The 24,840-nt window shown below is 40.7% G+C and overlaps 1 protein-coding gene across 7 annotated transcripts in view; it reads left to right on the top strand.

The window, feature by feature from the left end:
• CFAP44 (cilia and flagella associated protein 44) overlaps positions 1–24,840 on the top strand; it is a 131,967-nt gene that overhangs the window by 6,491 nt on the left and 100,636 nt on the right. For 5 of the 7 annotated variants that reach the window (XR_011387872.2, XR_016233084.1, XR_016233085.1 and 2 more), the window contains exons 2-5: positions 3,774–3,856; positions 15,958–16,095; positions 18,707–18,860; positions 20,531–20,693. Coding sequence is in view for 3 of the 7 variants with exons in the window: in XM_070072115.2 (XP_069928216.1) it covers positions 3,774–3,856; positions 15,958–16,095; positions 18,707–18,860; positions 20,531–20,693 (538 nt within the window). In the remaining 4 variants the exon portion in view is untranslated. Of the gene's footprint in view, positions 1–3,773; positions 3,857–15,957; positions 16,096–18,706; positions 18,861–20,530; positions 20,694–24,840 lie in introns of those variants that run through there. The other 2 variants (XM_089331649.1, XM_089331650.1) reach the window with 2 other exon arrangements.

The raw sequence follows: 24,840 nt of genomic DNA, 5'->3' as shown, positions 1-24,840 counted from the left end.
AGGGACAAATCCTATTCAGATTGTAGCACATAAATTCATCCTCAGAGCTTCCAGGAGTGAAGCTAGCATTAACATCTTGGTTTCAACCTTGTGAGACTGTATGTAAATAGAGAGCAAGCTCAGTCACACTGGGCCTCAACTTGTGACCACACAACTGGGAGATAATAACTGGGGGGTAGTTAAACTACTCCATTTCTGGCAGTTTGTGACAGAAGCAGAAAGCTAAAATACTTGGGGCCAGCGTTGTGGTATAGCAGGTAAAGCCACGGCCTGCCATGCCTGCCTCCTATGTGGGTGCCAATTCAAGTCTCAGCTGCTCCACTTCTGATCTAGCTCCCTGCTAATGGCCTGGGAAAAGTATCAGAAGATAGCTCAAGTATCTGGGCCCCTGCCACCCATGTGGGAGACCTGGATGAAGCTCCTGGCTCCTGGCTCATGGTTTTGGCCTGGCCTAGCCCTAGACATTGTGGCCATCTGGAGAGTGAACCAGTGGATGGAAGATCTCTGTCTTTTATGTCTCTCTGTCTCTCTGAAACTCTTTCAAATAAATAAATGAATCTTTAAATAATACTTATTTACAGATTGAAGTGTTATTGAAACTTACACACTAAAATTTTCATTTAGTAGCAGCCAGTTCATTTTGTCAGCAGTTCCAGTACCTGGCCTTCACTTATTTGGGACATCATGGCAAGAAGGGTAGTTTAGTTTCCTTTCAATACCTTCAATGTTGATTTTTATTTAAATTTATTCTGAGACTATGTTAAAAGAGAATTGTTGATTTTTTTTTCTTCTGGAATTATAAATTAAGACCAGGGGCTCTATATTGCGCATCTCTGTATCCTCTGCAGTATCCAGAACAATGCAACTTGTATTTAAATATGCTCAATAGTTTTAAGAATTAAATTAAATTGTGAAGAACCTTGAAAGCAAGGGAGGAAGTGGCATTTACATATATTTGTAGCTATTTAAACAGTTTCACCCACAGTACGTGCTAATTTGCAACCAAGCTCTGCAGTAACTGCCCTTGCCTTGCGCAATTCTTTTTAAATCTATTACTCATTATAAACAGAAAGTAAGCCTTTGTGTCCCAATGGTAAGGAATGGGAAATATACTGAGTAGTAAAATTTGGATTTTCAAAGATTTTGCAACCTAAGATTTTTCAGTTGTTTGACTCTTAGCCCTATGTCCCTAGTCCCAGGGATTGTATATTCTATATTCAGGAGGAAGAAAAGAAGGGAGGGGGGAAGGGGTGAAGGAAGGAAACCTCAAAGGAGACAAATCAAACACCACATATGGAGGGCATGCACATCTTTTAAAAGGTAAAACGTCGTCTTGGCAACTCAGAAAAATGTTTCTGAAGTACTAAACACAAATAACACATGCATACCATGTTAGGGTCTATATTTTATTATTATTATTTGAGAGGCAGAGAGAAAGAGAATGAGAGCACAAGTTCACTCCTATCCGCTAGTTCACTTCCCAAATGCTTGCAACATCTGGGGCTGAGTTGAGATCAAAGTCAGGAACCAGGAGCTAAATCTAGGCCTCCCACATGGGCAGCAGAGATCCACTTGCTTGACCCATCACCACTGCCACCTAAGATCGCATTGGCAGGAAGCTGGAGTCACGAGTCAGTACCTGGACTTGAACCCTGCTGTGGAATGAAACGCTCATGGCTGGGATCTGTTTTTCTTGGTAATAGTTTGCATGAAAAATGTTTGGATGATGTACTGTTACCTCCGAAATCAAGAGAAGACATAATTATGATGTTTCTGCAAGAAAATGGAAGGAATGAACCCTAATGGCCAGCTGAAGGCAGTTATTACTTATATTACACTCTCCAGTGATCCTGTTGCGTTTATGTTAGTCAGCTCTTTGTTGCCATAACAAAATACATGAGGCAGGCTTCTTTATGCAGAAAAAAGGCTTATTTTGGCTTTTGGTTCTGGAAGCTCCAGGTCCAAACAGCCTCATACAGGCTTTGGTGAGGGTAATTGTTGGCTGCATCACATCATAGCAGGGTTGCAGGTTAGTGTTTATCCATGTGGTTTCTCTTTCCTTATAAAGCCACCAGGATAAAATCATGGGGCTTCCCCCTAAAAACCTAATGCAATCTTTTCACTTTCCTAAGGCCCCAGTTCCAATCACCATAATTGGATTAAGGTTGCACCCTCTTAGTGCCACTAAGCTAAAGCTTTGGGGACTAAACTTCTTCAGGAGTTGAAGGGGGGACAATAATCAAACCATAACAGCTTACTAGTTTATCTTCAGAGACCAAGAAGGTATAGTAATGCATTTGTTCAATGCTGTAGTTTTTATTTAATTCCTGTTGCAGTTGAGAATTTGATTTCTGTAGTTATGTGGCAATTCTGGGATTCCAACCTTAGAGTAGTGACACATTTGATGCAAATAAAACTGTTACTCTATTTTTGCGTGCCCTTCATGCCATAGAAAATTGTTGTGGAAACTTGGAATGCTGGTTGTGGAGAAGTGAGACTTAGAAAGAAGGATTAGGCTGGCGCTGTGGCTCACTTGGCTAATCCTCCGCCTGCAGCGCTGGCACCCTGGGTTCTAGTCCCAGTTGGGGTGCCAGATTCTGTCCCAGTTGTTCCTCTTCCAGTCCAGCTCTCTGCCAGGAAGGCAGAGGAGGATGGCCCAAGTGCTTGGGCCCTGCACCCGCATGGGAGACCTGGAGGAAGCGCCTGGCTCCTGGCTTCGGATCGGTGCAGCACGCCGGCCTTAGGGGCCATTTTTGGGGTGAACCAACGGCAAAGGAAGACCTTTCTCTCTGTCTCTCTTTCTCTCACTGTCTAACTCTGCCTGTCAAAAAAAAAAAAAAAAAAAAAAAAAAAAAAAAAGAAAGAAAGAAGGTATAATACATGTTTTCAAGTACAGTACATGAAGAGCTGCAATGTGGACAGGGGACAGAAAGAACATCCTAACCTCCTGTCCACGACCTTTCATTGGCTTTCAATAGCCATAGAAAAAAAAGATCTAAACTTCCTAGCAAATCTTAGAGACAATTCTGTGATCTGCTGCTGGCCTCCTCTTCAATATCCATTTCACTTTCACAAGTCCTTCCAGTTGACCACTTTCAGCCCTTCGAAAACTCAACCCTCTCATTATCTCTGAGCCTAACATACTCTTTCCCATTCTATGCCTCGCCAAATCCTATTCATCATATGAGTTTCAAATACTTCTGTCCCAACCCCCAAATAGGGTTTCAACTTCTTGATACTCATGCCCACAGCACTCCATTCTTTTATTTTTGTAGCACTTATATTTTAATTGCTTGTTTAACACCTATCTTTCTTAAAAGCAAACTATATAAAGTTATGGACCATATTCTTTTTATTCAATGTCATAACTCAGGGCCTAACATGACTTAATACATAGAAAATATGCCCAGTAAACATTTAGAATTGAAGCTGTCATAAACCAGGGGGATTTGACTATGTGAAGAGGAAGAGGGAGGGATGAACCAAAGGAAGAATGGCAGAGGGCTAATTTTAGTGGTGAGGCACTTGGGGAAGATAGGCTTGGATGGTATGTCTCACTGTGGACCTCTGGAAAGCCAGAGTACACGTGGTGACAAGTTGGCCTAAAAGGGGGGAATCTGTGATTTTAATTTGCTCCCACTGGTGGGTCATCTTGGCTACCGTGCAAACAGGATTACTAACCGCATGGTGTTTGATGTTTGTAGAGAAAATTTCAAGGAGAAAAAAGTGTTAATTTCTGTTTTTATACTATTGCCCCTTTCTGTCTCAATTAGGGACATGAAGGAACCAGATGATCAGGATACTGATGAGGGGAGATCAGAAAGATCAAAGAGTGATGGGAAGCAGTCTTCTAAACGTAAGTGAAGATGATAATATATACTTACATTTTTGCTATTAAATTTAGGCAAAATAATTTCTAAAGAGTACATATCTGAATTTCTAAAACCGAAATGGTTTTCTACTTATTTCTGTGTGTTCCTTTTTCTAGTTTGTGAAGTAGACCTTGGGTAATTGATACTTTTACTTTTCTTTTTTGTTATCTTCATATATGTATTGAAAGTATACATTTCCTTCTTTTTTTTCCACCAGAAACCTTTTATTTATGGAATACAAACTTTATGCATTTCATAGATACTTTAAGAAGATAGTGATTCTTCCCACCGTACCACCCTTCCACCCACCGCTCCCACACTTCTTCCTCCTCCCTCTCCTATTCCCTTTCTTATGTTTTACAAGGATCTATTTTCAATTAACTTTATTCACATACTATTAACTCTATACTAAGTAAAAAATTCAACAAATTATATGAAAAAAACCTGTTGCTCAACAGGTGGGCTGTTACAAGTCATCTCGAAATATTAATTTCAGTCCTGGGGTTGGCGCTGTGGTATAGCAGGTAAAGCCACTGCCTGCAGTGCCAGCATCCCATAAGGGTGCTGGTTCGAGTCCTGGTTGCTCCACTTCTGATACAGCTCTCTGCTGTGGCCTGGAAAAGCAGTGGAAGATGGCCCAAGTGCTTGGACCCCTGCACCCACATGGGAGACCCAGAGGAAGCACCTGGCTCCTGGCTTTGGTTCGGTGTAGCTCCAGCCATTGTGGCCAATTGGGGAGTGAACCAGCAGATGGAAGACCTCTCTCTCTGCCTCTCAATCTCTGTGTAACTCTTTCAAATAAATAAGATAAATCTTTAAAAAAAAAATTCAGTCCTATGGATTACCTTTTAAGTGCTCTATTAGTTATCACAGATCAGGGAGAACAGATGGTATTTTTCTTTTTGACTGGCTTATTTTACTAAGTATGATGCTTTCCAGTATCATCCATTTTGTAGTGAACAAGTTTTTTTTTTTACTACCGTATAGTATTCCATGGTGTTTATATCCCATAATTTTTTTTTATCCAGTCTTCAGTTGGTAAGCATTTGGGTTGATTCCTTATCTTAGCTATTGTGAAATGGACTGCAGTAAACATGGGGTACCGATAACTGTTTCAGATGCTGATTTCATTTCCCTTGGGTAAATTCCCAGGAGTAGGATGACTGGGTCATATGGTAGGTCTATATTCAAATTTCTGCGGTATCTCTATACTGTCTTCCATAGTGGCTGCACCAGTTTACATTTCCACCAACAGTGGATTAGGGTACCTTTTTCCCCACATCCTCATCAGCATTTGTTGTTTGTTGATCTCTGTATGAAAGCCATTCTAACCGGGGTTAGGTGAAACCTCATTATGGTTTTGATTTGCATTTCCCTGATTGCTAGTGATCCTGAGTATTTATCATGTGTCCTTTGGCCACTTTGATTTCCCCTTTTGAAAACTGTTTGTTTAAGTCTTTTGCCCATTTCTTAACTGTGTTGTTTGTTTTGTTGTTGTTGAGTTTCTTGAACTCTTTATATATTCTGGTTATTAATCTTTTGTCAGTTGCATGGTTTGTAAATAATTTCTCCCATTCTGTAAGTTGCCTCTTCACTTTCCTGAGTGTTTCTTTTGCAGTCAGAAGCTTCTCAATTTAATGTAAAACCATTTGTCAGTTTTGGTTTTGATTGCCTGTGCTCTAGGGTCTTTTCCAAGAACCCTTTGCCTGTGCCAGTGTCTTGCAGGGTTTCCCCAATGTTTAATAATTTAAGGTTACTGGGTCATAGATTTAGGTCTTTAATCCATTTTGAGTGGATTTTTGTATAAGGTTTAAGCCAGGGTCCTGATTCATACTTCTGCATGTAGAGATCCAGTTTTCCCAGGACCATTTGTTGAAGAGACTGTCCTTGCTCCAGGGATTGATATTAGCCCCTTTGTCAAAGATAAGTTGGGTGTAGATGCATGGATTGATTTTTGGCATTTCTATTCTGTTCCATTGGTCTATCCATCTGTTTTGTACCAGTAGCAGGCTGTTTTGATTATAACTGCCTTGTAGTGTGTCTTGAAATCTGATATTATGATGACTCTGGCTTTGTTTTTGTTGTATAATATTGCTTTAGCTAGTTGGGGTTTCCTATGTTTTCATAGGAATTTCAGCATCATTTCTTATATATCTGAGGAAAATGTCCTTGGTATTTTGGTATTGTGTTGAATCTGTAAATTTTTTTTCAGTAGTAATATGGACTTTTTTTGTAAAGATTTATTTTATTTATTTGAAAGTCTGAGTTATAGAGAGAGGTAGAGACAGAGAGAGAGATGAAGATCTTTTCTGGTCATTTCTCTTAGGAGTTCTATGTGCCTTCTGTACTTTGATATCTCTTTCCCCAATTAGGGAAGTTCTCTGTAATGATTTCACCAAAAGGCCTTCTAATCCATTCTCTCTTCACATGCCTTCAGTAACTGCTAAGACCCATATGTTAGGTCATTTAATAGTATCCCATAAATCTATGACACTGTTTTTTGGATATTTTTTATTTTGCCTCACTGAATCTGTTCTTAAGGCTGTCCACCGCATTTTTTATTTGTTCTATTGAATTCTTCATTTCCAATATTTTGTTTTGATTTCTCTTTAAAATCTCAATTTTGTTGGAAAAATTTTCATTCATGCCATGTATGGGTGTGTTTAGTTCATGAATTTGCTTCTGATTACTTTTTTTAAAGATTTATTTTATTCAAAAGGCAGTTACACAAAGGCAGAAGCAGAGAGAGAGAGAGAGAGATCTTCCATCCGATGGTTTACTCCCCAGATGGCCACAATGACTGGAGCTGCACCAATCTGAAGCCACGAGCTTCTTCCGGGTCTTCCATGTGCATGCAGGGGCCCAAGGACTTAGGCCATCTGTACTGCTTTCCCAGGCAGTAGCAGAGAGCTGGATCAGATGTGGAGCAGCTAGGACTTGAACTGGCATCCATATGGAATGCTGGCACTATAGGTGGTGGCTTTACCTGCTACGTCACAGCGCTGGCCCCTCTGATTACTTCTAAGTAATCCTACAATCAGGTTTTTGAATTCCATTTCTGGCATTTAATTAATCTGTTCATCTTCACATTCTAATATTGAAGTGTTGTGTTCTTTTCGGGGGGCGTCATGTTATCTTCCTTATTCTTAGTTCTTGAGTTACTGAGTTTATTATTTGGCATTTGTAGAGATACTTGTTGTTTTTTTTTCCCCCATGTAATGGCTTTTATGTTTAAACTATGCCTCGTGGGATAGTAGAATGTCTGCTCTTTCAGTGAATACCCAGAGACATGTTCTGGGTGTGGACCAGGAACTCTGTTTAATGCTCCAGGATGAGGGGAGAGTCCAAGGTGACACCCAAATTGGGCTTGGTAATTTTTTTTTTTTTTAATCAGGGGAGAGGTTTATTCACCTCTGTTGGCATATTCTCTCACTCACTTCCTCTCCTCAAAGGAGACCAGTGCCTGGGCACTAGCCCTTGTGGGTACAGTTTTCATGCATATTACCATAAGCACCACACAAAGGATCCATGCAGTTCTCTGTGTTAACATGTATCCTGCAGCAGTGACCCTCACCAGGGAATCAGGGATCCCCAAGCAAGTGGAGCAGCCCAGAGTGCCTACCCTAAGTCACAGCCAAGGTGTTTTCACAATACAGACACACAAGGTTCCCATAGTTACAAGCTTCCAGCCCCCGTCAATGCTCCCAGCCAAACTCAGCTGTCTCCCCTTGGCTGGTTGCTGGTTGTGGGGACAGAAGCTGGAGCAGCTGTTACTTATGTCCAAAATGGTTTATTCCCTCTCTTGGCTAGTTACATGATGCCAGTGCTGGGTAGTCAGCAAAAGAGAGACACGCCCCCTTTTTTTCCCCTCTAGGTTGCCAGGTACACTGTCCTCCAGATTCCAAGCTGGACTCTCATTGGGCTCTTCCTAGAGCTTTGTTGCCAGTGGCTTAGGCTGCTGCAGTCTGGTCTCATCTCACTCCACAGCTTATGCTGAGGCTGGGGTCTTGAGCTGTGCACGTCCAAACCCTCGATGTAGATTCACAGTGTCCATTTAATTCGCATAGAGTTTACTCTGCCCTTTTATCCCTAACCCTTCCCTGAGATTGCACTCTTTCCACTTCTTTTTTGCCCTAGACTACAACAGTAAGCTCCCTCCCAGTTCTGCTATCTTGAACATTTCCCTCTGAGCACTTAGTTGAATTCTACAAATTTTTATGTTGTATTTTTTATGTTTATTCTATAAATTTTAATGTTATATTTGAATTATAATTCGATTTGAAATATTTTTAATGTTCATTGTTGATTTCTACTTGACTTAGGCATTATAGTTATTTGTGTTATTTAGTTTCCAAGTATTTTGTGGTATTTTCCAGTTATTTATTGTTATTGATTTCTAATTTACTTCTGTTATGATCAGAGAGCTTATATATTGTTATGATTTAAATTCTTTTGAATTTATAGACTTTTGTCACAGCATGTGATCAGTCTTGGAGAATGGCCCATGTGTTCTTCAATGTGTCCTATATTGGCAGGGGTAATTTTTATAAATACCAGGTCAAGATGGTGGATAGTTGTGATCAGATCATGTATGTTTCCACTAAATTTTGACTAGATGTTTTATCAGTTACTAAAAGCAGATGTAAACTGACACTATGAGAAACAATGACTTGATCAGCTCTTGTGGTGACTGTTGAGGAACAGCTTACTATTTTTTTTTTTAGTGTTTTCTTTTTCTACTTAATACCATTGGTTGAACTCTTTAATTAACACACAATTATTGTTAGGTGTTTAAATTCGACTGAAAACTGATCCATGTTTTAAAAAAAAAAAGAGTGGGAATAAGAGAGGGAGGTGATATACAGTTCGGCACATGCTCACTCAGACTTACTCCTAATGGTAGAGCTAGAAACGTGCCATGGGACTCCAAATTCCATTAAGTTGGCATGTACCAATGCCATCTTACTAGTTAAAGCAATCAGTTTAAGTTCATAATTGATCATAAGGATAGGATTAAGTGTCAAAGAATCACATAAATAAGACCAGTGCCTGCTAATAATAATTGATAGAATTAAAAAGGAAAGAATAACCCAACATGGGAAGTGGGATACACAACAGACTCATAGAATGGCAAATGCCCTAAACAGCACTCTGGCCTCAGGCATTTGGATCTGGCTAAAAAGCTCATGAGAATTTCTCAGGTGTGGAAAGCCAAGACACTGTGACAAAAAATGACCTAAATGAAAGATCTCTGCAAGTGAGATCCCAGGGAAAGAATGGACCATCAAAGAAGGAGGCACCTTTCTCTGAAGGGAGGAGAGAACTTCCACTTTGATTATGGCCTTGTCTAAATAAGGTCGGAGGCTGGCACCTTGGCTCACTAGGCTAATCCTCTGCCTGCGGCGCTGGCACCCCAGGTTCTAGTCCCAGTTGGGGCACTGGGTATTAGTCCTGGTTGCTCCTCTTCCAGTCCAACTCTCTGCTGTAGCCCAGGAGGGCAGCAGAGGATAGCCCAAGTACTTGGGTCCCTGCACCCGCTTGGGAGACCGGGAGGAAGTACCTGGCTCCTGGCTTCGGATTGGCGCAGCACTGGCCGTGGCGGCCATTAGGGGAGTGAACCAACGGAAGGAAGACCTTTCTCTCTGTCTCTCTCTCTCACTGTCTATAACTCTTTCTCTCTCACTGTCTAACTCTGCCTGGCAAATAAATAAATAAATACATAAGGTCAGAGTTTGTGAACTCAAGAGGCTTCCACAGCCTTGGCACCTCATGACAAGCGCCTCGGTTGATTACTGACATATAAATAAGAATATCAATTGTTAAATCAATAACAGGAGTCATTGTGTACTTGCTCCCCATGTAGGATCTCTGTCCTTAGTGTGTTGAACTATGCGAATTAATGGAAAAACTAGTCTTCAAACAGTACTCTATATTTTGTGTGTCTCTGTGGGTGCAATTTGTTGCAATCTTTACTTAGTATATACTAAGTTGATCTTCTGTATATAAAGATAATTAAAAATGAATCTTAATGAAGAATGGGATGGGAGAGGAAGTGGAAGATGGGATGGTTTGTGGGTGGGAGAGTGGTTATATGGGGAAAAACCTCTATAATCCAAAAGTTGTACTTTCGAAATTTATATTTATTAAGTAGAAGTTTTCTTAAAAAAAAAAAAAAAGGTGTAACTGTAATATAAACTCTGAGTAGACTGAACTGTTAAGGTTACATTTTGTAATGCTTGAAGCAGCCACTATAAAAACAAGAAAGAAATTAAACTAGCGTTCTAAAAATAAATAATATAAAAGAATAATAATAAAAATCTAAAAGAAAACATGAGATGAGGAATAGAGTGCCAAAAGGAGGGATTACAAGAGAAAAATAAAATATCAAATGTTTTTTGTTAATTATAAATATTAATTATAACAAAACCCAGCTATATCAAGAATGACATTAATTGTTAATGGATTAATATTCACATAAGAAGGTAGATATTGTCAAAATTACTAATAAATGCAAGAACTAACTATATAAATAAGTTGAATATAAATAGAAGGCAAAGGTATATCATGTAAACAGCATAAGAAGGCTGATTTGGCTAAGTGTTTAACATTTTATTTTAGAATAAATTTATGAAACAAAAATTGTGAGGTAGTAATATAGAGTTCCCATAAACCTCTCACTCAATCTTCCCATTAACATCTCATATGAACCACACTCAGCATTACCTCCCCCCCCCCTTTAATTTTATTTATTTGAGAGGTAGAGTTACAGACAGTGAGAGGGAGAGACAGAGAGAAAAGACTTACATCTGCTGGTTCACTCCCCAAATAGCCGCAATGGCTGGCATTGGGCTGATCTGAAACCAGGAACCAGGCGCTTCTTCCACGTCTCCCACATGGATGCAGGGGCCCAAGCACTTGGACCATCTTCTACTTTTTTCCCAGGCCATAGCAGAGAGCTGGATTGGAAGAGGGGCAGCTGGGTCTAGAACTGGTGGCTATATGGGATGCTGGTACCTCAGGCGGAGGATTAACCTACTGCGCCACAGTGTTGCCCCCCCCCCCAACCCAAAACCTTTTCTCCCTTCCATCCCTCCCATCCTCGAGTAATCAATATTCTATGTTTGGATAGAGTTTTTTTTTTTTAAAGATTTATTTATTTTTATTTGAAGGGCAGAACTACAGAGAGGCAGAGGCAGAGAGAGAGAAAGGTCTTCCATCCACTGGTTCACCCCCCAGATGGCCGCAATAGCCGTAGATGTGCTGATCCAAAGCCAGGACCCAGGAGCTTCTTCTGGGTCTCCCACGTGGGTGCAGGGGCCCAAGGACTTCTACTGCTCCCCCAGGCTGTAGCAGAGAGCTGGTGGCAAGTGGAGCAGCCAAGTCTCAAACCAGTGCCTATATGGGATGCCAGCACAGCAGGTGGCAGCTTACCTGCTATGCCACAGCACCGGTCCCATGGATAGAGTTTGGAGGTTTTTTTTTTTTTTTTAATTTTAGCTTCCATGTATAAGACAGAACATGTGGTATTTCTGTTTCTGGGTCTGGCATATTTCACTCAACATGATGTCCTCCAGTTCCATCCATTTTGCTGCAAATGATAGTATTTCATTCTTTTTTAAAATAACTAAATATTATTCCATTGTACCTAAATACCACATTTTCTTTATCCAAACATCCAATGATAGATACTTTGGTTGCTTCCATATGTTGACTATTGTAAACAGATAACTGATACAATGAGTTTTTGTCTTATATAAATGTACATGTATACATATATGTATATGTGTGTTTGTGTGTGTGTGTGTGTGTATGTATACACATACAGTAGTGGATTCCTGGATCATATGGCAGTACTATTTCTAGCTTTTAAAGAAATTGGACTGACTATATTAATATCAGATAAAATAGATTTCAAAGCAAAGAGTGTTACCAGTGACAAAGTGGGACACTCCACAACGAGAAAGGATCAATTCATTAGGAAGACATAACAAATATAAATATATATGCTCATAATAACAGCATCACAATCCATGAAGCAAAAATAGAATTAAAGTAAAATTAAATAATTCCACATTTGTATTAGGAATAGTCTGATACTAGTTACTTCATAGTGACCAAAATGGAAGTCTCAAGTATTAATATTTGCATATTGTTGAATGCACTAACCATGCCAAACCTTTAAAATTATAACAAATTTGGGGCTGGTGCTGTGGTGCAGTGGGTTAACACCCTGGCCTGAAGCGCCAGCATCCCATATGGACACCGGTTCAAGACCCAGCTGTTCCACTTCTGATCCAGCTCTCTGCTGTGGCCTGGGAAAGCAGTAGAAGATGGCCCAAGTCCTTGGGCTCCTGCACCCACTTGGGTGACCTGGAAGAGCTCCTGGCTCCTGGCTTCAGATCAGTGCAGTTCTGGAAGGTGTGGCCATTTGGGGAGTGAACCAGTGGATGGAAGACCTCTCTCTCTCTCTCTCTCTCTCTCTCTCTCTGCCTCTCCTCTCTCTGTGTAACTCTGAATTTTAAGTAAATAAATAAATCTTTTAAAAAATTATAACAAATTCTAGGTAGCTGTTAAAGATTTTCTGTGGACATAATCGTATCATTTATAAGCTTTCTCATTGTGTTCCCAATCTCATGGAGAGATTGGGGGTAAATAAGGAGTCATAGAAGAAAACTGTAGGGGCTAATGTCATGGTGTAGCAGTTTAAGCTGCCACCTGCAAGTGCCAATATCCCATGTGGGCACTAGAGTCCTGGCTGCTACTCTTCTGATCCAGCTCCTTGCTAATGGCTTGGGAAAGGCAGCATGCTTGGGCTCCTGCACCCATGTTGGAGGCCTGGGCTCCTGGCTCCTGGCTCCTGGCTTTCGCTTGGCTCAGAGCTGGTCCAGCCCTGGCCATTCTGGCCATTTGTGGAGTGAGCCAGCAGATGCAAGAGTTCTCTCTTTATGTCTTTCCCTCTCTCTCTCTTTCTCTGTAATTCTGCCTTTCAAATAAATAAAATAAATAATAAATAAAAAAAGAAGCAAACTATATTTGTAGGAGGCTTTGTGTCTCTGTGGTCACTGAAGAGAAGCCCCACAGCTTCCAGTTTCTACTGGCAAAAAGGAAGAAAAAGCTGAAGGAACTCACATATAAAATCCCAGGTCATAAAACAAACTCCAGCTCATTCTTTCTAAAGCTGCAGCTTTGATGTCCTATCTCTTTGGTCACCTCTCTTTGCTTCCTCCTGCACTTGTCCTTTCTTTTATATATATAATATAATATATATATTTTGTTTATTTGAAAGACAGTTACAGAGAGAGGTAGAGACAGAGAGAGGTCCTCCATCCGCTGGTTCACTCCCCAGATGGCTGCAACGGCCGGAGCTGTGCCGATCTGAAGCCAGGAGCCAGGAGCTTCTTCCAGGTCTCCCACATGGGTGCAGGGGCCCAAGGACTTGGGCCATCTTCTACTGATTTCCCAGGCCACAGCAGAGAGCTGGATTAGAAGTGAAGCAGCAAGGTCTCGAACCAGTGCCCGTATGGGATGCCGGCACTTCAGGCCAGGGCGTTAACCCGCTGTGCCACAGTGCCAGCCCTGCACTTGTCCTTTTTCAGTCTCCATTGTTTGGCTAGCCGGCCCTGCCTCCCATGTGGATTTGGAATTTTTATTGCTTCTAGTTCGACAAATTAATGGTTTGTGGTTTTGGGTATTCACGCTCAACAATGATTTTAGATTATTTACAAGAATGGAAGAAAAGGCAAGTGCTGATTTATAATTCATACCATAAGCTTCCTACCAGTCTGTTAGGGGATTATGTTTTTTAAATTTTTATTAATATAAAGATAACAGATTTCATGTCTCTCATAGGTACTATTTTAAGAAGATAACCATAATACCCCCTGCCTCTCCCTTTCCCTCTATCAATATTTTTTAAAGGTTTAAAATTTTTTGCAAATACATAATTTAAGTCCACTCTATAATCACGAGCTTAAAGTACTATTAACCATAATATTCAACAAGTAGAATGTATAAAGACCACAGTTCCACAGGAGTATAGCTATCAACATGTTGCCTAGGTCTCCTTCTTTGCCACCTGATCTAATTTGTTATTTCCTGCCACATGAGTTTTTTTCCAAATTCCACCTTTTCCATCATCTCCCAGTCTCAGAATATCCATTTTTAAAGAAAATTATTGGGGCCGGTGCTGTGGCATAGTGGGTAAAACTGCCGCCTGCAGTGCCGGCATCAGTTTGAGACCTGGCTACTCCACTTCCTTTCCAGCTCTCTGCTATGGCCTGGGAAAGCAGTAGAAGATGGCCCAGGTCCTTGGGCCCCTGCACTCACATGGGAAGACCTGGAGGAAGCTCCTGGCTCCCGGCTCCTGGCTTCGGATTGGAGCAACTCTGGCCGTTGCAGCCAACTGGGGAGTGAATTAGCAGATGGAAGACCTCTCTTTTTCTGCCTCTCCTTCTCTCTCTATGTAACTCTGACTTTCAAATAAATAAATCTTAAAAAAAAAAAAGAAAAGAAAATTATCTGTTCTCCTTCATCTGTATTCTCTTTTAATTCCTTTATCCTCATCTTAGTTAGCAGCCTTAACTCATTTTTTTGTCAGTTTTAACTCCTCTTCTGAGAGTGGGCCCACAGTTAAGAGCATTAAGCTTGTAACACCCTAATCTTCAGATGAGGAAATAGTCTTTGCTTGTCACAAGAACCTCAGCTATTATGTAAGGTTAGATATTCAGAGCCTTCCTTTGGGGAACCCGGCCTGTATGTTTGACCTATTTAGGTACTCACGATTACTTCCTTTCATTCAAATATATGAACCTGTCCGTTGTCCAGCTGATTGGCTTGACGTGGCTTTTCTCATTCATATCAGTCTTGGGCCTTGTCCCTAATCTTTTAGCCTCGTCTGAGATAGATCTACTAGTTTGCTCTCGGACTTTTGACACTTATTTCTTGTTCTTCTAAAACTTCTGAAAGTTCACACAGCCCTTTCTATTAACTGTTTTTATATTATATATTTTAACCATAGCTATGTATGAATCTGAGATCTGAATGTTGGCTTATACTTGGGACATTTCTACTCCCATCCTTATTCTCTTTGTCTCCTAACTTGTCCCAGAGTCAGTATTCTGGCATGTCACTTCAGAGAGAAATAATCATGCTCAGAGAAGGTTGTTCTTGAATAAGCATTATTTAATGTGATGTGTCGTCTATAAATGTTGATAAAACTGAATTGAATTGAAAAGATGATCATGATGTAGGCTAGGGTGTTTTAATTTTTACTTCAGGTTCTTGTCTGACACATAGATAAGCATTCTAAATGCAGGCATGTATTAGGTGCACAAAGTAGTAACAAAATTTATAGGTGAGAAAGTGAACCACATACACTTGTGAGTGTGGTTTGCCCACACTAAGAAGTACCTGTCATGAGTCGGTGGTAGGCTAAAGGATTGTCCAAAGGAAGGAGGGGAGGGAGAAAAGGGAGGGAGAGGTCCCACCTGTGCAGCACCTCCAGCTGTGGTCTGTGGTAAGAGACAGAGCCCCTCCTAGTTGGCCTCTTTTATGAGGTAGGGGTGGTGGCTCTACAGGCATAACGATACCTAGAAAGTATATGACACCTCCACAAATTCCAGGTGGAGCATTTAATGCCTATATTTTCATGGTGCCCCCCCCTCCCCCAGGTCCTAGATGAAGCAGATGCCTCCCAGGAAAGGGGATGTTTTGATTGACAAGTTGATTGACAAGTAGGAGGATAGTATTACATAGAACTGTCAGTTCAGCAGATCTAAACTACCTACTATCTATGATTCCCACATTAATAGCAACATACTAACCATTTTTTTAACCTTTTCAGTTTTTGTAAGTATGCATTGATAAGGAAATAGACTGAAAAGAAAATAAAAATGGAGATTAACTCACAGAACAGGCTCTCTGATTTTATGATTACAAAACTGATCAAATAAACTGATTCTTCTAGGAATATTTTAGTAATAAAACTCATTAAATTTAGAGCACAAATTGGAGATGTTAGCTACTTTAAAGTAAGAAAATATTTAACTTAAAATGTAGAATTTATTTTAAAAATTATTTTGAATAGCTGCTGCAAAAGAAGATGCCACAGAAGAAGCATTGACTGAAGGCGAAGAATCATATTTAGAGGAAAAAGACTCAGATGAGGAAGATTTAGAAGGAAGTTCAAGTTCAATTCAAGATGATTATTTAGAAAACATTAGACGTAAGTATTATTTGTTTTCTGCCAGTAGTTATCAGTGTTGAAAAGATAAATTACCTAGACAAATTAAACAGTTGTGAATCCATGAAAAGGAAAAACTGCAGGATATGGAGACAAAGGTACTTCATAAAGTTTGTGGAAAATGTAATTTTTTTAAAGGTTTAAAAGCAAGATTTATTAGAGTCAAAGACCTTCAGCCATAGTGGCATGGAGGTGGGGCTTCCAAGAGAGGAAAATACCCAAAGGACCCACTGGCACTGGGGTTTTTAAGTACAATTTTGAAGGAAAAAAAAAAATGGCAATCAGATTGACATTCAGTTACCAGGAGGGGACAAAACGGATCAAAAGACCTGATTTACAATTCTTTCTCTTATCTGGCTTGCTCAAGAGAAAACAAAAAAACATCCAGAAGGGTGGGATAGGTAACTGGTTTTCACAATAAACTGTGATCACCACTCCCTTGCTATTCCCATGATAAATTCGGAGATTCTGAAGGAAAGAGGACATTCTGTTCTTGCTAAAGATAACCTTTTGGTGGAAAGCAGCACTCTACACCCCAGATTCTACTGGGAACACCCTGCCTGCCTATTAACCCATCTGACTCCTTACATTTCCCCTCAACAAGAATGGACCCTAACATCTGTTAGGGGGACTGGGCGATGATTGCTCTGGCTGCTTCATCTTGAAAAAGGGCATTGTTGGGAAGGGCAGTCAAGACAGGGTGCCAGCAGGAGGTGACTTCTCAGCAGGTGGAGGCTTCACTGGGGGCGGGGGTGGGGGCGGGAGGGGGGCCAGCAGTGCCAGCTTGCAGAAACTGCTTCCATCTGAGGTTTCATGTGCATCGCCACCTAGATTTTTACTGTTCTAAGAAGTTTAAACTCACAGGATCAAAAAAAAGGACAGAGAGGACCTAAGAAAGGTGCAAGTTTTCCCATTGAGAGACAAATAGAAACTGACAAAAAGAGCTTGAAAATAATCAAGTGGGCTTTATGGTTTGCCAGTTATGAGGCCCAGGACTGTCTGTCTCCTCACATGGGGTACATCATAAAGGAGCTATGAACCTCCTTGGGGAAGGCACCCTGTTGACTTCCATTACCTAGCTGGCCTGGGAGGAGAGCTGGCCAGGTAAAGGCAGGTGGCATCTCTAACAGGAAAGTTACAGTTCTGCCTGCAGTGTTGCTGACCCTACTTGGCCATCCCCTGGACAGCAGTGGTTACTTTGGAAGCTGGGCCGAGTGAAGGGCTTTTCAGCTTAGAGCTAACAAGGCCTGTGGCTCTGGCCTGGAGCCCTTCAACTCCAGGGCAGTTCTGTTTCCAGCGACACAACTCTTGGCTGGCAGAGCTGCCAGAGCTCTTCATAAGCTGACTTCTCCTGAAGCCCTGGCTGTCCACATTGAAAACCAATGCAGAAGACTGGCCTGTTGAGTCTCCTTGATAGCACATCACTGTGTAAAGCAGCCATTAATTGGCCTGCCACCTATCTTTATGCTGCCTAGCTTCCTCTTCCTCCTGGTTTTGTTAAAACAGACCAGAGAAAACCCTTAAGAGGATGCAAGTCAAGGGGGTGCTCAAGTCCCATCTCTAATCTTTGATGGCCTAAACTAGCAGTCTATAATCACAGGCATGTTGATAGTGGTTTTTCTGTGAGGTAGGATAGACAATGCCTATGAGGAAGGCTATGTTCTCACTTTAAAACTTTCTCTCCTTTCATTTGGTCTGAAAGGGAGGTTTTGCCTGTTTACTATGTCCCTGACAAAGTAAATCTAGCTGTGAAATCATAACTTAAGCTCTCATTTTGGCTATGGTATTATTACAGAAAAGGGTTAGGCATCTATTTTAAAAGGTACATCTTGGAGAGTCTTTTAGAATAGAATTAGTTTCCTTGAAGAGAATAGAGAAAGTCAGGCTTCCCAGATCATTTACTGACAATAACAATATCAGATGAAAACTTAACAATTTTAATTGTTAAATAACAACTGAAAACATTTACAAAAAGGTTCAGTGCCTTCTATAAATTTCAAGAGAACATGTATTTTGAAACATTGCTTAAATTTCTTAAACACAAGTATAACTTGTTTGACCAGCAAACCTTGGGAAAATGTAATTAAAAGACAAGTTTATTTTGGTACAAATTGGAAATTCATGTATAATTTTTTTTCACAGTACTCATTTTCTATGACGTTTTGGACGACTCCTTATCTGTGTGTAGATGATGAAAGGAAAAGCATCGCACATATTCTAGAAGGATAGTTTAGCAGCCTTGTAGCTGTATATCTGCTCTCTGAGGCTCACAAAATTCTCATGCTTGATTGTCTGGGAATGAAGATAACCTAAGGAGTGCTGCACTCCAGATTAGTTAGTTCTCCAACTCTTCTTTGGGAATGACTGATGACTGCTCTTTGAGACTATGAAACCCTGACCAGAGCTCAGCATTCAACCATGATGCACACAGGCATGTTGGTTCTTTCTCCTATGCTCCCAGCATCCTATTTTCAAGCCAGTAATGGTGCTTACTCCTAGAGCATTTCAGGTTATGTTTGTTCTTCTTGTTTTGAGGAAATAGTTTTAGGATTCACCAGACACTCTCCTTAGTTTAAGTGTTTTAATTTTTTAGCATCTCAGGAAGCTCCTGCCCCAGCTTTGGAAGAGGCAGAGGATGCTGTTAAGAAGAAAATATCAGAGAGTTTCTTCTACGATTATTCAGAACTTGCTTCAATGCCTTTTGTGACTCCAGATTCGAACATACCCCTGGATCTTCTCACGCTCGTGTATCCACTTCAGTTATATATACATACTTTGGGGAATTAGTTTCTTAGATCAGGGATCGACAAACTATAGTCCAAGGACCAAGTCTGGCCTCCCATCTATTTTGAAGAATAAGGTTTTATTGCAGCACAGCCACTTTCTTTTTTTTTTTTAACTTTTATTTAATGAATATAAATTTCCAAAGTACAGCTTATGGATTACAATGGCTTCCCCCTCCATAACTTCCCTGCCACCTGCAACCCTCCTCTCTCCTGCTCCCTCTCCCCTTCCATTCACATCAAGATTCATTTTCTATTCTCTTTATATACAGAAGATCAGTTTAGCATATAGTAAGTAAAGATTTCAACAGTTTGCACCCACACAGAAACACAAAGTGTAAAATACTGTTTGAGTACTAGTTATAACATTAAATCACAATGTACAGCACATTAAGGACAGAGATCCTACATGAGGAGTAAGTGCACAGTGACTCCCGTTCTTGACTTAACAAATTAACACTCTTGTTTATGGTATCAGTAATGACCCTAGGCTCTTGTCATGAGTTGCCAAGGCTATGGAAGCCTTTTGAGTTCACCGACTCTGATCATACTTAGACAAGGTCGTAGTCAAAGTGGAAGTTCTCTCCTCCCTTCAGAGAAAGGTACCTCCTTCTTGGATGACCTGTTCTTTCCACTGGGATCTCACTTTCAGAGATCTTTCACTTAGGTGTTTGATTTTTTTTTTTTTTTTTTTTTTTTTTTTGCCAGAGTGTCTTGGCTTTCCATGCCTGAAATACTCTCATGGGCTTTTCAGCCAGATCTGCATGCCTTAAGGGCTGATTCTGAGGCCAGAGTGCACAGCCACTTTCATTCATTTGCCTGACTATGCAGCATTAGGTAGTTTTGACAAAGACCATCTGAATCACAAGGCCTAAAATATTTATTACCTGTGATTTGCTGAACAAGTTTGCTAACCCCTGCCTTAAGTAACTCCAAGGAATTTGGCCCTTAGAGAATTTGAGCTATAAATTCATGATCTTAATTAAACCAAGCTTTTTTTTTTTTCTTTTTTTTTTTCTTTTTGACAGGCAGAGTGGACAGTGAGAGAGAGAGACAGAGAGAGAAAGGTCTTCCTTTGCCGTTGGTTCACCCTCCAATGGCCGCTGCTGCAGCCGGCGCACCGCGCTGATCCGATGGCAGGAGCCAGGATCCAGGTACTTTTCCTGGTCTCCCATGGGGTGCAGGGCCCAAGCACCTGGGCCATCCTCCACTGCACTCCCTGGCCATAGCAGAGAGCTGGCCTGGAAGAGGGGCAACCGGGACAGAATCCGGCACCCCAACCGGGACTAGAACCCGGTGTGCCGGCGCCGCAAGGTGGAGGATTAGCCTATTGAGCCACGGCGCCGGCTCTAAACCAAGCTTTTGATTGATGTTAAATAATGATCAAGAGAAATGATGCTTTTCTGGCAGTTCTTTGCACAGTGGAAAAGGCTGCAGTTTGTGAGACGTGACGTGAAGGAGACCAGAGGCCTCATTCCCAGTTACCTCCTTTTCAGTTTCAAGCCAAAATTATTAGTTCAACCTCAGAATGTTATCTGAGTATGGATCTTTAACATTGGTTTTTTCCAACACTTTTCCTACCCCCTGGGTGGTTATTTTGTTTCACTTCTTTTCCTTAGCAACTTAACATGTAGACATTCTTTCGGTTATGACTGCAGAAAGCGAGCCAACCTACAGCTTCTGGACAGCAATACCGTGATGTACATCGCTGGGAACCAGCTGATCCTTCTGAATTTTAAAACCAAGGAACAGACCTACCTGCGAAGTAGCAGTGGTGAAGGAATTGGTGTCATTGGGGTATGCCTTTAATAATGTAGAAAGAACAATAACACCTTTTTTATTGTTCTAATGGCTAGCCAATAATGGTCGTGAGATGCCAGCATCATGCATGGATTACGGGATCACATTAGATGTATTTATTCTAAGGCATCTTCAACTCAGTTATTACAGCCACTGCATTTACTAACATTGTGTTTGGTGTTCATGCAATATTATATTATTATCTCATTTTTCAGAAAAGGTAACTGGGGCTCATACAGGTTCAGTGACTTCCTAATTCATGCAGCTTTTTTCACATTTAGATTAGAAGTGGAGGTGAGTGAGGATTTGATCTGAGGACTAAAGCAGGTACATAGCAATGGGAATTGGAGAAGGCAAGACAAATGTGAGCCCCACAGATAGGATGTTGAGATTGATTATGGAAATAGGATATGATGAGATATACAGAATAAAAGATAATATCAAATTTGTTTCTGCCTTGATCATTTATCTGTATATAGCATGTGTACATGATAAAAGTACCTGTCCTCAGGGCATTTCTTACAAGATTAATAGGTTTTGCAGAGATTTATCATACAACAATATGCATCCAACACTACGCAGAACACTTAATACAGGACTTAAATGAAGAATGTATAACTTTTATAAATTTAAAGAATTTAAAATCCACGTAAAGAAGCAAGACTCATATTAAAAAAAGAGGAAGGAAAGAACTAGATATATTAGTACCTGGATGTGGCAACAGCTGTGTACAGGCATTCCTGAGCCCCATATGAGGGTCATGGATTTGGGGGCAAGGAGGTCAATCAGTAACATGGGCCCTGAGTTGTACACAACCTGCAGAGGGCTAAGAACATTTAATTATCACATATTTACTTAGCACTTTATGGCCCTTGTCTTTGAACTGTTATTTTTTCCTATTTTGTAATGAAATAATTGGGTTTGTGGGCAGAAATCAGAGATGTAGTATGGTCAAGAATACTAAATCCTAATGCTCATCTACCTGGATGTTGAGCAGTTCTGTGTCCACAGGGTTCTTTTCCACGGGTGCTGCCTGGATAGTGACAAAGGCCTGACAAATACTAATGATGTATATGATTTAAAGGCCTCTCTGGCACTGTCCACATCACTTCCTCTTCTCTGAAACAGTAATCCTGTTGAGGATGAGAATTACTTTTGCAATACTATGAGAAACCTGTGAGATACACTTTTTGGACATACAAATTATCCTCCAGAAAACATAGGGTAAATTGATATGTTGAATGTAAGGTAAATGACTTATTAATTCCAGGTCTCCCCTAAAAATAAATCATCCCAATTCAACCCATAGCAGCTCCCAACCTGAATGGGCTGAAACTTTTTTATTTATAGCTGACAAGACCTATAAGGGTCAAGGATTTGAATCTTCATTCAGATTTCTGTGGGCATGTATCCTAAACAATATTTCTTTGTAAATGGGTTGTAGATAGGTATGGTCTTAACCCATTTATTCCCACCTCCTTAGGTACCACTATTCCTTAACCCCATTTGTTTCTCTCTTCTGAACCCTAGATTGAATCCTCTCTCTCAAACCTAGCGTTCTGTAGCCTGTAGACTCCATACAAGTTATTTAAACTCTGGATCAATTCACTCATCCGTGAGATAGGAATGATAATAGTATACAAGATCACAAAGGTGCTGGGAAAATTTGAAGGAATCAATGTATACAAAACAGTTACCGGCACATGATAAGAACTCAGCAAGTGTTATCTGTATTCAGTATTACCATTATCTCACAGAGTGAGTATCTACTCCATAAACCCAAGGCTGTTAAAGTGAAGGGAATTTACTTGAATAGAAGGGTAAGAAGCACTTGCCAGTAGGAAGTCAGACTATCACAGGTTTGATGGCACCCAAGAATGGAGGGAAGGGAAATGAGCTTCAGTATTGTCTGTTTGCTTGTTTGTTTTTAACTTTTATTTAATGAATATAAATTTCCAAAGTACAGCTTATGGATTACAATGGCTTCCCCCTCCATAACTTCCCTACCACCTGCAACCCTCCCCTTTCCTGCTCTCTCTCTCCTTCCATTCACATCAAGATTCATTTTCTATTCTCTTTATATACAGAAGATCAGTTTAGCATATAGTAAGTAAAGATTTCAACAGTTTGCACCCACACAGAAACACAAAGTGTAAAATACTGTTTGAGTACTAGTTATAACATTAAATCACAATGTACAGCACATTAAGGACAGAGATCCTACATGAGGAGTAAGTGCACAGTGACTCCCGTTCTTGACTTAACAAATTGACACTCTTGTTTATGGTATCAGTAATGACCCTAGGCTCTTGTCATGAGTTGCCAAGGCTATGGAAGCCTTTTGAGTTCACCGACTCTGATCATACTTAGACAAGGTCGTAGTCAAAGTGGAAGTTCTCTCCTCCCTTCAGAGAAAGGTACCTCCTTCTTGGATGACCTGTTCTTTCCACTGGGATCTCACTTTCAGAGATCTTTTATTTTGGCTTTTTTTTTCTTTTCTTTTCTTTTCTTTTTTTTTTTTTTTTTTTTTTTTGCCAGAGTGTCTTGGCTTTCCATGCCTGAAATACTCTCATGGGCTTTTTAGCTGGATCCGCATGCCTTAAGGGCTGATTATGAGGCCAGAGTGCTGTTTAGGACATCTGCCATTCTATGAGTCTGCTGTGTATCCCACTTCCCATGTTGGATCGTTCTCTCCCTTTTTTATTCTATCAGTTAGTATTTGCAGACACTATTCTTGTTTATGTGATCCCTTTGACTCTTAGTCCTATCATTATGATCAATTGTGAACAGAAATTGATCACTTGGACTAGTGAGATGGCATTGGTACATGCCACCTTGATGGATTTGAATTGGAATCCCCTGGTATGTTTCTAACTCTACTGTTTGGGGCAAGTCAGATTGAGCATGTCCCAAACTATACATCTCCTCCCTCTCTTATTCCCACTCTTATATTTAACAGGGATCACTTTTCAGTTAAATTTCAACACTTAAGAATAACTGTGTATTAATTACAGAGTTCAACCAATAGTATTAAGTAGAACAAACAAAAAAATACTAAAAGGGATAAAGTATTAAGTTGTTCATCAACAATCAGGGCAAGGGCTGATCAAGTCACCATTTCTCATAGTGTCCATTTCACTTTAACAGGTTTCCTTTTTGGTGATTGGTTAGTTGTCACAGATCAGGGAGAACATATGATATTTGTCCCTTTTGGACTGGCTTATTTCACTCAGCATGATGTGTTCAAGATTCCTCCATTTTGTTGCAAATGGCCGGATTTCATTTTTTTTACTGCTGTATAGTATTCTATAGAGAACATATCCCATAATTTCTTTGTCCAGTCTACTGTTGATGGGCATTTAGGTTGATTCCAGGTCTTAGCTATTATGAATTGAGCTGCAATAAACATTAAAGTGCAGAAAAATTTTTTTGTTTGCCAATTTAATTTCCTTTGGGTAAATTCCAAGGAGTTGGATGGCTGGGCTGTATGGTAGAGTTATATTCAGATTTCTGAGGAATCTCCAAACTGACTTCCATAGTGGTTTTACCAGTTTGTATTCCCACCAACAGTGGGTTAGTGTCCCTTTTTCCCCACATCCTCGCCAGCATCTGTTGTTGGTAGATTTCTGTATGTGAGCCATTCTAACTGGGGTGAGGTGAAACCTCGTTGTGGTTTTGATTTGCATTTCCCTGATTGCTCGTGATCTTGAACCTTTTTTTTTTTGACAGGAAGAGTAGACAGTGAGAGAGAGAGACAGAGAGAGAAAGGTCTTCCTTTGCCGTTGGTTCACCCTCCAGTGGCTGGCGTGGCCGACGCGCTGTGGCTGGTGCACTGCGCTGATCCGATGGCAGGAGCCAGGTACTTCTCCTGGTCTCCCATGGGGTGCAGGGCCCAAGTACTTGGGCCATCCTCCACTGCACTCCCTGGCCACAGCAGAGAGCTGGCCTGGAAGAGGGGCAACCAGGACAGAATCCGGCACCCCGACCGGGACTAGAACCCGTTGTGCCGGTGCCACAACGCGGAGGATTAGCCTATTGAGCTGCGGCGCCGGCCGATCTTGAACCTTTTTTCATGTGCCTGTTGGCCATTTGGATTTCCTCTTTTGAAAAATGTCCTTTGAGGTCCTTGGCTCATCTCTTGAGT

Source organism: Oryctolagus cuniculus, chromosome 4 (assembly GCF_051225735.1).
Source record: "Oryctolagus cuniculus isolate XC-2025 breed Fujian yellow rabbit chromosome 4, ASM5122573v1, whole genome shotgun sequence".
NCBI lineage: Eukaryota > Metazoa > Chordata > Mammalia > Lagomorpha > Leporidae > Oryctolagus > Oryctolagus cuniculus.
The sequence above is the reverse complement of the archived record's forward strand: the minus strand, read 5'-3'. Positions and strand labels throughout refer to the sequence as shown.